Source organism: Notolepis coatsorum (genome assembly GCF_963971535.1).
Source record: "Notolepis coatsorum genome assembly, chromosome: 5".
Classification (NCBI taxonomy): Eukaryota; Metazoa; Chordata; class Actinopteri; order Aulopiformes; family Paralepididae; genus Notolepis; species Notolepis coatsorum.
In genome coordinates, this window is record NC_140169.1 from 26,022,741 (window position 1) to 26,041,639 (window position 18,899).

Here is an 18,899-nt window from a genome sequence, read left to right on the forward strand (position 1 = left end):
ATAGTATCTCCATTATCCCTCACTCCTAACCAGATACTACCATTATAAGCTAGCTTTTATTCTCTCCACCACTTCTAACCACATTGACATTTTGGATTCGTTGAGACCCAGAATTCTTGCTGTAGATATTTCTTGATAAATCACATCGAGATATGTAAGAAACCAAACCTTCCGGCACATTTTTTCCGGTTGAAACCAGCGTGATGCGATCAGCTTTTTAGCTACTGTGATACCCGATAAAACCAATCTCTTTAGCTGTGGATTTACTGCAAACTCAAAAACATCATTCAATAATAATACAGAGGGGTGTACTGGTATATTCCAAGATACGAGTTTTGATAATTGATGGGTCACATATTTCCAGAATGCCTTAACTGGTGGGCAGGTCCCTTCGTCTCCATTTGTACATTGGGAGCATTTTGAGTCTTGTTTAACACCCATTCTGTTCAGTCTTATAGGAGTCAAGTATGTCCTGTGAATATAGTTAAGATTGATTTGTTGATGGTCCGGGTTCCTTGATGTAAGACGGACATTTGCCCATGCTCCTTGCCAATCAAAGTCACTTTCCAGGTCTGGTATATCCCTCCTCCAGACAGAGTCTAGTTGGAGGGTTTCATACGAGGAAAACCTCTCGATGTCTCTCTTTCATAGAAGAATGTGTGGTATCTGTGGTGTTCAACTGGTATGTCTAATAGGGGTGTAACGGTACACAAAATCCACGGTTCGGTACGTACCTCGGTTTTGAAGTCACGGTTCGGTATTTTTTCAGTACAGTTTTTTTTTTTTTTTTAATATAAATTATAATTTTTTTTTTTTTATACAGCTACTGTTTTATATATACTGTTTTTTAGTAATAACTATAAAGTAATGGTATTTATTCAACAACAGGTGATTGATTAATGATACTAATACAAATCTATACAATGAGTATGGCTGCAGCACTGCAGATATACCCTACTCCAATGATCCACACACGGACATTACACGGTGTTGCACTCGCTACCCAGTGGCTCTGCAGATATACCCTACTCGGTCTACAAGGCTCCGTTGATGTAGCATAGAGGATCTGTTGTGAATGATTTTTGCACAATAAATATTCAACATTCTCTTTTGAGACTCCGCCTCAGACTCTTATCATTTGGCACTAAAAGCTAAACATTGTCACCGATATGGCTGTCCGCAACATGTCATTGTGTACGCGAGGTGGTTCAGTGACGACAACTCAGTCTAACGTGAGCTAGGTTAGCTAGCAGGAGCTACCGAGAGATGGAAAGACTAACGTTACTGGTGAAAATGTGATTTACGTTGGAATACTCCTTTGCCAACTTGCTGTACTTTGCTTGCAGGTCTGCAGCCATTATTGCTGGATTATGAATAGCCCCAACGTTAGCCAAGGTAACGTTATGGCTAAACCTTTAATGTTAGTTAATGCTAGCTTTCGGTTAGCTGTTCAATGCTAAATAACACCAGCAAGCTCCCCGTCAACACCCCTCTCTCGGGAGGATGGCATTAAGAAAGTATCTGCTCTTAAAATGACAAACAGCATTGACACTTTAATTCACGGTCGGTTAAACACACGTTTGTTTTATAATGCTCACAGCAGACCGCAGTGTTGTTGATAAATTGCGTGGGGCCGGGGGGATTTAAGTTCCGCAAAAAAAGCTTGACCATACCGTTGTAATCGTACGGTGCACACCCCGTACTGTACCGGAGGACCACATTGACGCGGTACAGTACGTATCCGCGTACCGTTACACCCCTAATGTCTAATGGAACACCGTGAGACTTCAAACATAGCCGTAACTGTATGTAAAAAAGCCATGTGGACTCGGTGAGATTACATTTTGTGCATATTTCTCCATAACTACAAAAACCCTGGTTGTTAAAAACATCCCCTAATGAGTGTATGCCTTGCTCTTCCCATATAGGGAATCTTATAGGACGTTTTTCAATTAAGAGTGCATTGTTATTGAATAAGGGAGTGTGATTGTGCCATTTTTGTGGGTTAGGATATTTTTTTTGTGTTTCACGCCATATCCGGATCGCATGGGTAATTATGGGGCCAAATTTCCGCTCACAGTGCTTGATTGGTAGTTTAGTGTGTGCTATGTCCTTCAGTCTATGTGGGGCTACTATGTTTTCTTCCAATTTTCTCCAGGATACTAATGCTTGGGGATCAAACCATGTTGTCAATGGTCTTAATGTGTACGCCTTAAAATATTGGAAAAAATCTGGAACTGCCATGCCACCGTCTGCTTTATTTCTCTGTGCGGTGGATCTTTTTATACGTGGTGGTTTGTTATTCCAAATAAATTTGTATGTGGAGGAGTGTAATCTTTTCCAGTAACCCTCTGGAGGGGGTAACGGTAGCATTGAACTGAAGAAGTTGATTCTAGGTAGTACATCCATCTTAACTATTGATACCCTTGCCTGTACTGAGTTTTTAAGTTTTGCCCACCTGTCCAGGTCGTCTTTGATTTTGTTTTGTATTTTTGTGTAATTGTGCTTCACCGTTTGTCTTATGGTGGGAAATATTTCCACACCCAAGCATCTAAAATGTTTTACCATAGGTATCTCACCTGGGAGGGTTGTATCTTTTTTTGCAGGGGTGTTAAGTGGAAGGAAAGCCGACTTCGGCCAATTTATTTTAAATCCCGATAAATCACCAAAGTTCTCAATCAACTTGAGTAGATGAGGCAATGTGGTGTTGGGGCTTTGCATGAACAATATTACGTCGTCCGCATATAAACTAATTTTATGTTGTGTGCCCTTGATTACGATTGGTTCTATGGATTGGGATTGTCTTATATATTGTGCTAAAGGCTCTAATGATAGATCGAATAGTCTGGGACTTAGAGGGCAACCCTGTCTGGCTGAGCGTGATACCGGAAAGATTTTGGAGATGAATGTACCTGTTGTAATCATGGCCGATGGGTCTTTGTATAATACTTTAATCATATCAATGAATCCTTTTCCTAACCCCATCCTTTCTAATACTGCCCATAGATACGACCATTCCAGCCTGTCAAAGGCTTTCATAGCATCCAGGGACAGCATCGCCTTAGGTATGGTGTCGTCCTTGTCTGCATCTAGTACGTGCAGTATTCGTCTTATGTTATCAGTGATCAGGCGACCTCTTATGAAGCCAGTTTGGTCCGGATGAACTAAAGACGTCATATGCTTTTGTAATCTGATGGCTAATACCTTAGAGTACAGTTTGACATTGGTTCCGAGGAGGCTTAAGGGTCTGTAACTACCGCACTCGGTGGGGTCTTTGTCTTTTTTGAGAAGGACTGAAATGAGTGTAATATTGTCGTTTTTATGGAAGTTCCCCTCCTTGACTGAGTATAAGATCATATTTAGTAATAAGGGTCCAATTATGTCCCAACAAGAAAGGTACATTTCTGATGGGATACCGTCTCTTCCAGGAGCCTTACCATTTTGCATTTCGGATATGGCCTTCTTGAGTTCCTCTAGTGTGATCGGTGTTTCTAACTGTTTAGCGTCATCCTCTGAAAGTTTAGGGAGAATAATTTGATTAAGATATGTGTCCATTTTGTTTTGATCGAAGGTCGTTTCTGATTTATATAAGTCGGAGTAGAATTCTTTGAATGTATCGTTTATTATTTTGGGGTCTGTTTCAAGTACTTGTTGTGCTCTAATGGTAGTTATATCTGCAAATTTTGCATTAATTCTTAATCGCATCGCTAATAGGTGACTAGGTTTAGAACCTTGGGAGTACTGCTGTTGTAGTGTTGTCACGATACTGGAATTTCGACTTCGATACGATACCTTGAAAAGTATCGATACTTTCGATACTTTCAATACCAAAAAAAATATATATATAATAATTATTTTTTTATTATAATATATATATATATATTTTTTTAACAAATTTTGCTTTTGTTGCTGGTTGATTCTCCTCAGCTTCTCTCTGGTACTATACGAGAAGATAAATACACTTTTAAAACCCTTTGTTTATCTTTAGATCAGAGAGAGAGAGAGAGAGAGAGAGAGAAAGAGAGAGTGGCTGCTGGAGATTTTAGGTCTACTGAGCGCACCTTCCTAGTTATGACGAGAGAGAGAGAGAGAGAGAGAGAGAGAGAGAGAGAGAGAGAGAGAGAGAGAGAGAGAAGAGAGAGTGGCTGCTGGAGATTTTAGGTCTACTGAGCGCACCTTCCTAGTTATGACGAGAGAGAGAGAGAGAGAGAGAGAGAGAGAGAGAGAGAGAGAGAGAGAGAGAGAGAGAGAGAGAGAGAGAGAGAGAGAGAGAGAGAGAGAGAGAGAGAGAGAGAGAGAGAGAGAGAGAGATTTCTCCGGAGCTATGCTCGGAGCATTTATTAACGTTACATTTTCAACAACATTGCTGCTAATTGGACACTTCATGGAGGCGGGGTAATGTTGTGTCGAGTTCATGCGTGTACTGGTGTAGGATGGGCTCCGGCTCCGCTCGACCGAACGTTGGCAACGGGGTAGTTGTGTCGAGTTCATTCATGCGTGTACTGGTGTAGTGGGCTCGGCTTGACGTTACTCCGTTTCCATGAAGTAATAGGTGGCCAGCTAGCTATGTAGCATTAAGCTAACGGAGGAACGACAGCTAACGTTAGCTAATAATAGCTTTGTTTACAAACTGGGCTGCGCTGTGAGGGGGAGGAGGCTGCCACAGCTTGTGTCTGTTGCTCTGAGCGAGGAGGAGGAGGAGGCGGAAGGGCAAGGCTCTGACAGCGCGTCTGTCTGTCAACAACTTGCGGGAGCAAGCCAGCTGGTACCGATACTGCAGAAAGTATCGGTACTTCGGGAAATGAGTATTGAAGCCGTTTTAAATATTCAGTATCGATATGTATCGATACTTCGATATTTTTGACAACACTATGCTGTTGTCTTGTGCTGCGTATTTGCATTTCCGATTGTTGTCTGTATATGGCATTGATCTCTGTTTTTAGTATGTTAACTTGATTTTCTAGTCTAGTTGAGTTGTTGTATTTTAAAGAATTAAATAACGTTGAGTAAAGCGTTTCCAGTTCAGACAGTTTTGTGCATTGATTCTTGCGCATTTTGGAGGAAAATCTATCAGTGAAATCCTTGATCATACCCTTTACCGACATCCATATTATTCTGGGGTCTTGCACCGAGTTTGCATTCTCCCGTAGGAATTCTATAAGAGCTTCTTTGAGTTGTGTAATGAATTCCTTGTTATTAAGCAGCATCGAATTAAAACGCCATCTTGGGGCCCGGGAAGATAGTATACCAAATGTTGCTTTTAGGAGTAAATAACAGTGATCTGATTGGGTGCATTGGGTATCATTTCCACTTCATATTTATCAAATAGTCTCGGGGATGCAAAGACATAATCAATTCTGGATAATGTGTTATGTCTCGCCGATCGACAAGAGTACTTTCGGGTCGTGGGATTAAGTGAACGCCATAAATCATTTACACCTGTAATCTTTGACCAATCCTTTAATGCTTTAGATGAATTATTTTGTTCGCTGGAAAAGGCGAGGTAAGATTTGATCCAAATGGCATTAAAATCCGCACCTATTATAAATGAGTAATCGGGATGGTTTAACATTTCATCGGTTAGTGTAGTGAAGAAACCCTCTTCGTACAAATTTGGGGCATATACCGCTGCCAACGCTATTTTCCTGTTATTGTGTACAATCCTAGCTATAGTTATACGCCCATCCGCATCCGACCATACCCCCTTTAATTCAATATTTAACTTACGTCTGACGACTATGGCTACACCTCGAGTTCTCGTACCAAAAGAAGAGTGACTAATATTATGATATGTGTTATCCGCTAACGTATCTATGTCTTCCTCTAAAATGTGCGTTTCGCTTAGTAGAGCCACGTCCACATGTTCTTTTTTCATCAGTGTGAGCACGCTTTTGCGTTTGTGTTGTTTGTTTATCCCACCAGTGTTCCATATTATTATATTCAAACTAGCCATAATCTATACATGTTTTTGTGTAGTTTTTGGTAATGCTTCTGGAGTGCGAAGCTACAATAGATGTACATCCAATTATTGAGGTCCCGTTGAGAGCCGAGCTTAAAAACATATATATATACAAATAAAAATCCCCTTTTTTCCCCTCTCCCAGAGAGTCGTACAGGCCTGTGTTCCAAAAACACATCCTCCGCGTATGACTCCCTCCCTTAGGCCACCGGATTGCCCAAACTGAGCTTTGTAATCCTAATCTTCCTATGCTAATTGCCATAGGATCTAACATTTTCATTCTAATTCAATAGAATGTCGCTTTTGGTCTTGCGCCTTCCCTTACTGTAATGAAATATTATGAAAAATGAAAAAAAATAATAATACACTTTCATCGATATATTCATTTGAACCTTCTACTAACTTATGTAGGAAACATCAGAAAAAAGGAAAAGATTGTAGAGAAACATTAACACCTTAATATGAAGAACAATGGGAAAGAACAATGTAAGATAAAAGAGAAAAAAAAAGGAGTGAGAGATAGAATAAAACTCAACGTGGAGAAGCCACTAGAACAGAATTGAGTAAATAGATAAAAGAGAAAAACAGAGACTTTTAGAGCTACAATGTGCCAATCTCTACATCAGTGGAGTGATTATTTAAATTATTAGAATAACCTTGTTGTGCTCATACGTTTAGGTGTGGTTGATTTTTTTTTAAAGTCTTATTAAGGCCTGATTAAACTTCAGTCAATTGATCATATGCTTATGCTTATACACACCGGATGTTAATGTTAGAGTTGCAGGCCTTCGTTGTAATGGTGCATTATATTCTAGAACGTTGTAGAATACACTAGTATATACTAACAGACTGCTGTTATGTTCCAGAATGATCTTCCTACCCAGGGTTCATGACTACTAGTATTTTCGGGATATTTCTAAGTGACCCAGAGCAGTCGAGCGATGAGCCCAGAATATTCCAGATTGTTCTTAGTGTCAATGCTATATTCTTGTCTCCACAGAGACCAGAGGTCTGAAAATATAATGCATTACGAATCATATTATACACATTATGCCTTGGTGTAGCCGGCATGCATATCATCTGCTACATTTGTTGAGCCCGGATAAAGTCATTCTAATACTGATATACACAGAGAAAGAGAGAGAGATGAGAAGGCTTATCTGTTGTTAGACAGTGTTTCGCTCTGCCTTGGGGGTTCTGCTCCATGTAGATTCCAGTATTCCTCGGCTTCTTTAGGCGTGTGTAATCCTACCCTACGGCCGTCACTGCCCACGATCGATAATAGTGCCGGGTATACTAGCCTTGGTTTGAGGCCAGACTTGAACAATTTCTGCATCACCTCCTTGTAGGGGAAACGCTGAGCGATGGCCTCTTTGCAAAGATCCTCGTAGATAAATATTGGGTTTTCACCATGTTTCAGCTTTCCCCTTTGGTTGCGAGCAATTTTGATGATGTCATCTCTTATTGCCGTCTTGCGCAGAGTAACAATGATGACTCTTGGACCGTTGCTTCTTTGATCCCGAGTACCGATTCTGTAAACTTGGTCCACTATCAGCTCTGTGTTTAGAAAGTTGTTACCCAAAATCTCTAATAGCACTGTTGGAAACTTGTCGTCTGTGCAATTGACTGATTCATCAAGTCCTACAATGCGGATGTTATTTCGCTTGTAGTAACGTTGGGTTTCGAGTAGCCTCTCCATCGCTTCATCTTTAACTTCTTGTATTTTCCTCCGGCATGCCTCTTCCACCCTTTTTATCTCCTCCGTTACCTCTGTCAAACCAACGTTGATGATGTTCTCGTTCTCTTTGACTGCCCGTGTAATTTCTGTCACCGTATTCTCCACTGTCGTGATTCGCATGGACTGTACAGCGACCGCTCTCATAACCTCTTCGAGTTTAGCATCGATGTGTTCGAATTTAGTATTGATGTGTGCAACGTGTAATTTGAAAGCGACCATCTGTTCTTTCATCAGGATAGTCAGAGAGTTAAAGTCGGGTTGTGTAATTGCACTGCTTGTGTCAGTTGATGTTATGGGTGCAGTGAGGGATCCGATGGATTTGTTTGCTATTATCTTCTCAAAATCACCTGCTTTATCCTTCACAGTACTTTTTCCTGTCGTTCCTGTTATGTTGTCATCTATTGTCTCCCTCTCGGGGCTAGTAGTCGTTGGTCCCGGTGTATTCTCCTCTATATTCCCCACGTCGGGGCTTGTCACCGACGGATCTGCCGCAGCGTCGCCTGTTATTTTTCTTGAACGTGTTTCAATCGGCGCCGTTGGAATTGCTGTTTCTTGTTTCTTTCCACCCTTTTTCTTATCCTTATCCATGTTGTCTTTTGATATAGTTAGTAGAAGGTCTTATCAATACATACGATGTGGTTTAATCTCTTTTGGTATTGTCCAAATAAGGTTTTTAAACGAAATTAACGTTAGCGGGAGCGGAGCTATAACCAAATGCGTGCGCTACATATTGCAGCTAAACCGGAAGCTTTTGTTACAAATAGCAAGCAAACTTTTTTCCTCTGAAACTATTGCCACACTACCGACGCCATCTTTGTTTACATCCGCGCTGCTTCAGAAACTTCCGTGGCTATGTCACAGCCAAGAAAGGGAGCGCTGGATTTGTGTAAAACGCCCTCTTCCTAAACCACACGCTATCAGTCGTACCACAGTACTGGCAAAACGGGAGGAGCCTACAGTAAAAACAAACGCCCTTCATCCCAATTCACCCGCACCGCATTTTTTTTTTTACCAAAAAAGATATTATATTATCGGAGCTATTAATAACGTTATCGGGTTTATCGGGATGACGTCATAATTGCTGATATCGGCCCGATAATTATCGTGCATCCCTAGCTGGTACACATAAAATCCATACTAGTTTAAATAGACAATTGGATATTTCCCATCTTTGCTGAGCAAGTATTTGTGTGCTTGAAGCAGATAAAAGCCTGAGCTATCTCACTAGCTGTTTATACTAGTTATTATAACAGCTGGTGTCTAGTTCATGCACCAGGGGTTCAAAATGTTATGCCTGTATTTCCTTCTTACCCAAACTGATACAACGATAATACAATAATCATTAAGGTGTCTGTGTTGCCTGGACACAGTCCTTTCCACTGTTCCTACAGTACAGCCTGTGTTACCGTCCCAGCTCACCACCACCTCAAACAAACACTGAACTCACTCAATCTGATCTTTTATCTGCCTGATGATGAATGATGATGTCATCATTGTGTGCCCCCCCCCCCCCCCCCCTTTTTGCAGCCTTGGTGTGTGTGGTCCGAGTGGAGGGCACTCCCTACCTCTGCCAGACAGACGAGGTCGGAGAGATCTGTGTGAGCTCAGCCAGCACTGGTGTCGCCTACTACGGTCTACCTGGCATGACCAAGAGCATCTTTGAGGTTAGTTTACTCGTTACCGTGACAACTGGCACTGGGGAGGTTCATGCCCAGCAGTGGGTGTTTAGCTTCTGCTATTGTGTGAGTGTGTGTGTGTGCGTGTGTGCATGTGTGTGTTCGCTTGCATGTTTATTAAGCAGTTTGACAAACACACATTTCAGTCATTACAACATTTTCTTTTAAATACAACACAGTAAACGACGTGGGGGGGGGGCGACAGTGGCTCAAGAGGTGGAGCAGCCGTCTGGTAATCAAAAGGTTCCCGGTTCGAATCCACAAAATGATTCACTAAATGTGGGCTTGCATTCCACAAGGTTGGAAGCTCATCCAACAAGCAGCCATCAGGCTATGCATCCTTTTCTCATAATGCTGTGTCTTGTTTCAGACCATCCCAGTGATGTCGTCTGGAGTTCCCATCAGTGACAGACCCTTCACTAGGACGTCGCTGCTTGGCTTCGTGGGGCCGGTGAGTTCAACCTCGTCCCGTTGTCCTTTAACTTCCTTTGTTCCTCGTGCTCTGGCTCAGCGCTATCAGACCCGCTCAAGGACACGTGGAAAAGGATTTAACAAACACCCTACAATCGCTGGAGCTTTAGAAATACGGCCCGCACTGCAGTACGTAGGGAAAGTGTGAATGTCCGTGCTCACAAAAATAAGTCCCAGTGCTTTTTAATGTACAGCAACAATAAAAACATTTAAAAAAGAAGAAGACCTGTTGAAAACACTGAATCTTCTATGTTGTCTCACGCTGTCATATATACTGTATATTAGGGCTGACCTCGACTAGTCGGATAGTCGACTAATCGATCGAAAGGAGCCGTAGTTGACTGCCAACCTCTTAGCTGAATGAAATATCTTCTTTTTTCTTTTCTTTTTTTATCATTCTTTCCAAAAGCAAAGAGGCCTAGACGTGTGGCTAACGCTATTGGCGCGCATACCAGCGAGGCTAACTTCCTAAGAAATGGGCATAGAAGCACTGAAAGAGGATTTCCCCCGTCTAATGAACACACTCGACAAATATCAAGATGTATCCATCAGTGGACCAATTTCATGCTTTCCCAGAGGAAAGTCGACTCCTTCAGACATTAAGCCACACAGCCCAAATGGAATGATCCCAAAAAATATATATATAATATTTAGATTTTTCTTTGCATTCAAAAATACCAGTCGACTATCGGCACATTTTGGCCAATCAAAATCGACTATACAAATCCTTAGTCGGGGACAGGCCTACTGTATATTATATCTTACTTTTTTTTTTTTTATCCACTTTTTCTCCCATTTTCTATATTTTCTCCCATCCCAATTTCGTATCATCCAATTCAACCCTCCCCTGTCACGAACGCTGTTTCTTGCCTCCCACAAGCCGGCTGCAATGTGGACTAAGTCATACATAGCACAAGTCCCCTCCGGTACTTGAGGTAACAGCAGTCGCATCTTTTCACCTGCGCAGCTCGATCTCTCAGTGGCGAGGAGTAACGCGTGGGAGGCTCACGCTGCCCCCGACACTTCCTGATTCTACTGCGCAGGCGCACCAACCGACCTGTAGGAGTCGCTGTCCACAACGCCCGATCCCCACCAATCAGTTTCCCACCCCCTAATACGGCCAATGTGTATTAGTACGGACGACCAGCTAAACTGAAAGCAAATGTGGAGCGCTGGGCTCGAACAGGCAAGCCCAGCGTCTCCAGATTTCGTGGCGAGCACCTTGCCCACTACGCCACGTAGCCGCCCATATTATATCTTACTTATCTTATAATGTCGATGTCCTCCGTGTCTCCATTGTGTCCCCCTGCCAGGACAACCTGGTGTTTGTTGTGGGGAAGATGGACGGCCTGATGGTGGTGAGTGGGCGGAGACACAACGCAGATGACGTGGTCGCCACGGCGCTGGCGGTGGAGCCTATGAAGTTCGTTTACAGGGGAAGGTGAGAATACGGAAAAAAACGGGACTCTCGTTCTTACAATACTGCTGTTGGGCTGTATTTCCGAGCGGTATCAGTGTTACAGTGTCCTCTCGTTCTTACGACGTGATTTGACACTTTGCGTGTTCCAGGATAGCGGTGTTCTCGGTGTCGGTGCTGCACGACGAGCGGATCGTTGTGGTGGCTGAGCAGAGACCAGACGCCTCTGAGGAGGACAGCTTCCAGTGGATGAGTCGCGTTCTTCAGGTAACATCACACACAAACACACACACACACACACACACACACACACACACACACACACACACACACACACACACACACACACACACACACACACACACACATAGTTTCAACATTTACCTTGCCGGTCTAAATATGAGTTCTAGCTCCTTTAACAAATCTGTAAATCATCCTTGTTGTCGTCCGTGATGTAACTGACGATGGAGGAGTCATCTGAGAACCTCTATAGGTTGCCACGTACTCGAGTTATAGCAGAAGGTGGAGCTGTAGATCATTGAAATCCCTTCCCCTTGGGCTGTACGCTGATCTAACAAGTCCGGTCCAGGTTTTCCTTCTCGGGCAAGAGTAACATTTATAACGGAGACTGGGAGCAGCATGGATTATGCCTTTCGGACATATAACGTTGGATCAATAAACACGATCACGATTGGAATGGCGATCAGGAATTGGATTAATCTGCAGGACATCAGATGTGAGGTAAGGACTCTATGTTACGAATCTTGGGTTAATCCGATGTTTATTTCGCCACCATCGGAGCGTGTGTGTGTGTGTGTTTCTGACGTTGGCTGCAGGCAAAGCACTGAGAAGCGAGTTTTCAGCCCCCGCTTCTGTTCGCGCATGACGACACATATAATACCGATAATCTAGCGTTATTTTCAGAACGATTCATAAATCAAGCGACAAATGGCAAGATTTTTAAGGAAATACATTGAAGCGCCGTTTGCTCGAGTTTCTTGAGATTAGACAGAATGCTCTGGAAATATACTCGTATTCACCACGGTATAAAACAGAAATGTATGTATGAAAAAACAATCTGTTTTGTGCATGTTGACTGGAAGCAACTCACTGACAATCGACGGGTGTATTAGACCCATAGATAAGATATATTTTAAGCACTTGCTAATGTCGCAGTCCCCCCATTGATTAAAGCCATGGCGCTCTAGCACCCTCTGGCGCCCCGACCTGTGGCGCTGAATGAGTTAATTAAGAAGGAAGTAGCAACAACAAACACAGCGCTGTCAGCCAGTGTTCACCTGACACCCACGTGATTGGCACCTTCTGGAGTTACATATCACCACCACTAGATGTCAGTGAAGTTACTCTGTCGCTCAGTGAAGTTTACTCTGACTTGACTGTATTGTCTCAGTATTGAGAACTTGATTTACCAGCATTTTACCAGCATGACGTTCTTGAATTTAAGCACTTTTAAAAAGTCCACCATGGGATTTTTGTCGTTTTGCCGTGGAATCCTGGGGGGGCCTGATATATAATTAGTTTTCCCCCCATGTCTAGGCTATAGACAGTATCCATCAGGCGGGGGTGTACTGCCTGGCTCTGGTGCCTGCCAACACCCTCCCCAAGGCTCCCCTGGGAGGCATCCACATCTCGGAGACCAAACAGCGCTTCCTGGAGGGGGCGCTGCACCCATGCAATGTTCTCATGTGCCCCCATACCTGTGTCACCAACCTGCCCAAGCCACGGCAGAAACAGCCAGGTAGGACACAGTATAAACAGTCAGGTAGGACACAGTATAAACAGTCAGGTAGGACACAGTATAAACAGTCAGGTAGGACACAGTATAAACAGTCAGGTAGGACACAGTAGAAACACAGTATAAACAGTCAGGTAGGACACAGTAGAAACAGTCAGGTAGGACACAGTAGAAACAGTCAGGTAGTACACAGTATAAACAGTCAGGTAGGACACAGTAGAAACAGTCAGGTAGTAAACAGTAGAAACAATCAGGTTGGACACAGTATAAACAGTCGGTAGGACACAGTAGAAACAGTCAGGTAGGACACAGTAGAAACAGTCAGGTAGGACACAGTAGAAACAATCAGGTAGGACACAGTAGAAATAATCAGGTAGGACACAGTAGAAACAGTCGGTAGGACACAGTATAAACAGTCAGGTAACCCACAGTAGAAACAATCAGGTAGGACACAGTAGAAACAATCAGGTAGGACACAGTAGAAACAATCAGGTAGGACACAGTAGAAACAATCAGGTAGGACACAGTAGAAACACAGTAGAAACAGTCAGGTAGGACACAGTAGAAACACAGTAGAAACAGTCAGGTAGGACACAGTAGAAACAGTCAGGTAGGACACAGTAGAAACAGCCAGGTAGGACACAGTAGAAACACAGTAGAAACAGCCAGGTATGACACAATAGAAACACAGTAGAAACAGTCAGGTATGACACAGTAGAAACACAGTAGAAACAGTCAGGTAGGACACAGTAGAAACACAGTAGAAACAGTCAGGTAGGACACAGTAGAAACAGTCAGGTAGGACACAGTAGAAACAGCCAGGTAGGACACAGTAGAAACAGTCAGGTAGGACACAGTAGGAACAGTCAGGTAGAACACAGTAGAAACACAGTAGAAACAGCCAGGTAGGACACAGTAGAAACACAGTAGAAACAGTCAGGTAGGACACAGTAGAAACACAGTAGAAACAGTCAGGTAGGACACAGTAGAAACACAGTAGAAACACAGTAGAAACACAGTAGAAACAGTCAGGTAGGACACAGTATAAACAGTCAGGTAGGACACAGTAGAAACACAGTAGAAACAGTCAGGTAGGACACAGTAGAAACAGTCAGGTAGGACACAGTAGAAACAGTCAGGTAGGACACAGTAGAAACACAGTAGAAACAGCCAGGTAGGACACAATAGAAACACAGTAGAAACAGTCAGGTAGGACACAGTAGAAACACAGTAGAAACAGTCAGGTAGGACACAGTAGAAACACAGTAGAAACAGTCAGGTAGGACACAGTAGAAACACAGTAGAAACAGTCAGGTAGGACACAGTAGAAACAGTCAGGTAGGACACAGTAGAAACAGTCAGGTAGGACACAGTAGAAACAGCCAGGTAGGACACAGTAGAAACAGTCAGGTAGGACACAGTAGAAACAGTCAGGTAGGACACAGTAGAAACACAGTAGAAACAGTCAGGTAGGACACAGTAGAAACAGTCAGGTAGGACACAGTAGAAACAGTCAGGTAGGACACAGTAGAAACACAGTAGAAACAGCCAGGTAGGACACAATAGAAACACAGTAGAAACAGTCAGGTAGGACACAGTAGAAACACAGTAGAAACAGTCAGGTAGGACACAGTAGAAACACAGTAGAAACAGTCAGGTAGGACACAGTAGAAACACAGTAGAAACAGCCAGGTAGGACACAGTAGAAACAGTCAGGTAGAACACAGTAGAAACACAGTAGAAACAGCCAGGTAGGACACAGTAGAAACACAGTAGAAACAGTCAGGTAGGACACAGTAGAAACACAGTAGAAACAGTCAGGTAGGACACAGTAGAAACACAGTAGAAACACAGTAGAAACAGTCAGGTAGGACACAGTAGAAACACAGTATAAACAGTCAGGTAGGACACAGTAGAAACACAGTAGAAACAGTCAGGTAGGACACAGTAGAAACACAGTAGAAACACAGTAGAAACACAGTAGAAACAGTCAGGTAGGACACAGTAGAAACACAGTAGAAACAGTCAGGTAGGACACAGTAGAAACAGTCAGGTAGGACACAGTAGAAACAGTCAGGTAGGACACAGTAGAAACACCGTAGAAACAGCCAGGTAGGACACATTAGAAACACAGTAGAAACAGTCAGGTAGGACACAGTAGAAACACAGTAGAAACAGTCAGGTAGGACACAGTAGAAACAGCCAGGTAGGACACAGTAGAAACAGCCAGGTAGGACACAGTAGAAACACAGTAGAAACAGTCAGGTAGGACACAGTAGAAACAGTCAGGTAGGACACAGTAGAAACAGTCAGGTAGAACACAGTAGAAACACAGTAGAAACAGCCAGGTAGGACACAGTAGAAATACAGTAGAAACAGTCAGGTAGGACACAGTAGAAGCACAGTAGAAACAGTCAGGTAGGACACAGTAGAAACACAGTAGAAACAGTCAGGTAGGACACAGTAGAAACAGTCAGGTAGGACACAGTAGAAACACAGTAGAAACAGTCAGGTAGAACACAGTAGAAACACAGTAGAAACAGTCAGGTAGGACACAGTAGAAACACAGTAGAAACAGTCAGGTAGGACACAGTAGAAACACAGTAGAAACAGCCAGATAGGACACAGTAGAAACACAGTAGAAACAGCCAGGTAGGACACAGTAGAAACACAGTAGAAACATTTCAGGTAGGACACAGTAGAAACACAGTAGAAACAGTCAGGTAGGACACAGTAGAAACACAGTAGAAACAGTCAGGTAGGACACAGTAGAAACACAGTAGAAACAGCCAGATAGGACACAGTAGAAACACAGTAGAAACAGTCAGGTAGGACACAGTAGAAACACAGTAGAAACAGCCAGATAGGACACAGTAGAAACACAGTAGAAACACAGTAGAAACAGCCAGGTAGGACACAGTAGAAACAATCAGGTAGGACACAGTAGAAACACAGTAGAAACAGCCAGATAGGACATAGTAGAAACACAGTAGAAACAGTCAGGTAGGACACAGTAGAAACACAGTAGAAACACAGTAGAAACACAGTACAAACACAGTAGAAACAGCCAGGTAGGACACAGTAGAAACACAGTAGAAACATTTCAGGTAGGACACAGTAGAAACACAGTAGAAACAGTCAGGTAGGACACAGTAGAAACAGTCAGGTAGGACACAGTAGAAACACATTAGAAACAGCCAGATAGGACACAGTAGAAACACAGTAGAAACAGTCAGGTAGGACACAGTAGAAACACAGTAGAAACAGCCAGATAGGACACAGTAGAAACAGTCAGGTAGGACACAGTAGAAACAGGCAGGTAGGACACAGTAGAAACACAGTAGAAACTGTCAGGTAGGACACAGTAGAAACACAGTAGAAACAGCCAGGTAGGACACAGTAGAAACAGTCAGGTAGAACACAGTAGAAACAGCCAGGTAGGACACAGTAGACACACAGTAGAAACAGTCAGGTAGAACACAGTAGAAACAGTCAGGTAGGACACAGTAGAAACACAGTAGAAACAGTCAGGTAGGACACAGTAGAAACAGTCAGGTAGGACACAGTAGAAACACAGTAGAAACAGTCCGGAAGGACACAGTAGAAACACAGTAGAAACAGCCAGGTAGGACACAGTAGAAACATGGTAGAAACAGTCAGGTAGGACACAGTAGAAACACAGTAGAAACAGTCAGGTAGGACACAGTAGAAACACAGTAGAAACAGCCAGATAGGACACAGTAGAAACAGTAGAAACAGCCAGGTAGGACACAGTAGAAACACAGTAGAAACATTTCAGGTAGGACACAGTAGAAACACAGTAGAAACAGTCAGGTAGGACACAGTAGAAACACAGTAGAAACAGTCAGGTAGGACACAGTAGAAACACAGTAGAAACAGCCAGATAGGACACAGTAGAAACACAGTAGAAACACAGTAGAAACAGTCAGGTAGGACACAGTAGAAACACAGTAGAAACAGCCAGGTAGGACACAGTAGAAACAGTCAGGTAGAACACAGTAGAAACACAGTAGAAACAGTCAGGTAGGACACAGTAGAAACACAGTAGAAACAGCCAGATAGGACACAGTAGAAACACAGTAGAAACAGCCAGGTAGGACACAGTAGAAACACAGTAGAAACAGCCAGGTAGGACACAGTAGAAACACAGTAGAAACAGTCAGGTAGAACACAGTAGAAACACAGTAGAAACAGTCAGGTAGGACACAGTAGAAACACAGTAGAAACAGTCAGGTAGGACACCGTAGAAACACAGTAGAAACAGCCAGATAGGACACAGTAGAAACACAGTAGAAACAGCCAGGTAGGACACAGTAGAAACATTTCAGGTAGGACACAGTAGAAACACAGTAGAAACAGTCAGGTAGGACACAGTAGAAACACAGTAGAAACAGTCAGGTAGGACACAGTAGAAACACAGTAGAAACAGCCAGATAGGACACAGTAGAAACACAGTAGAAACAGTCAGGTAGGACACAGTAGAAACACAGTAGAAACAGCCAGATAGGACACAGTAGAAACACAGTAGAAACACAGTAGAAACAGCCAGGTAGGACACAGTAGAAACAATCAGGTAGGACACAGTAGAAACACAGTAGAAACAGCCAGGTAGGACACAGTAGAAACACAGTAGAAACAGTCAGGTAGGACACAGTAGAAACACAGTAGAAACAGTCAGGTAGGACACAGTAGAAACACAGTAGAAACAGTCAGGTAGGACACAGTAGAAACACAGTACAAACACAGTAGAAACAGCCAGGTAGGACACAGTAGAAACATTTCAGGTAGGACACAGTAGAAACACAGTAGAAACAGTCAGGTAGGACACAGTAGAAACAGTCAGGTAGGACACAGTAGAAACACATTAGAAACAGCCAGATAGGACACAGTAGAAACACAGTAGAAACAGTCAGGTAGGACACAGTAGAAACACAGTAGAAACAGCCAGATAGGACACAGTAGAAACAGCCAGGTAGGACACAGTAGAAACAGTCAGGTAGGACACAGTAGAAACAGGCAGGTAGGACACAGTAGAAACACAGTAGAAACAGCCAGGTAGGACACAGTAGAAACACAGTAGAAACTGTCAGGTAGGACACAGTAGAAACACAGTAGAAACAGCCAGGTAGGACACAGTAGAAACAGCCAGATAGGACACAGTAGAAACACAGTAGAAACAGTCAGGTAGAACACAGTAGAAACACAGTAGAAACAGCCAGGTAGGACACAGTAGACACACAGTAGAAACAGTCAGGTAGGACACAGTAGAAACAGTCAGGTAGGACACAGTAGAAACACAGTAGAAACAGCCAGGTAGGACACAGTAGAAACACAGTAGAAAAAGTCAGGTAGGACACAGTAGAAACAGTCAGGTAGGACACAGTAGAAACAGTCCGGAAGGACACAGTAGAAACACAGTAGAAACAGCCAGATAGGACACAGTAGAAACAGTCAGGTAGGACACAGTAGAAACACAGTAGAAACAGCCAGGTAGGACACAGTAGAAACAGTCAGGTAGGACACAGTAGAAACATGGTAGAAACAGTCAGGTAGGACACAGTAGAAACACAGTAGAAACAGTCAGGTAGGACACAGTAGAAACACAGTAGAAACAGCCAGATAGGACACAGTAGAAACACAGTAGAAACAGCCAGGTAGGACACAGTAGAAACACAGTAGAAACATTTCAGGTAGGACACAGTAGAAACACAGTAGAAACAGTCAGGTAGGACACAGTAGAAACACAGTAGAAACATTTCAGGTAGGACACAGTAGAAACACAGTAGAAACAGTCAGGTAGGACACAGTAGAAACACAGTAGAAACAGTCAGGTAGGACACAGTAGAAACACAGTAGAAACA

The 18,899-nt window shown here is 43.1% G+C and overlaps 1 protein-coding gene across 1 annotated transcript in view; it reads left to right on the forward strand.

Annotated features, from left to right (window-relative positions):
- The window catches only part of LOC311228131 (disco-interacting protein 2 homolog A-like), a gene marked incomplete at its 5' end in the record, with an annotated part of 215,683 nt that overhangs the window by 125,420 nt on the left and 71,364 nt on the right, over positions 1–18,899 (forward strand). The window contains 5 exons of the mRNA XM_084314044.1: positions 9,225–9,361; positions 9,744–9,824; positions 11,158–11,285; positions 11,414–11,528; positions 12,819–13,020. Of these exons, the coding sequence (XP_084170170.1) occupies positions 9,225–9,361; positions 9,744–9,824; positions 11,158–11,285; positions 11,414–11,528; positions 12,819–13,020 (663 nt within the window). The remainder of the gene's footprint in view (positions 1–9,224; positions 9,362–9,743; positions 9,825–11,157; positions 11,286–11,413; positions 11,529–12,818; positions 13,021–18,899) is intronic.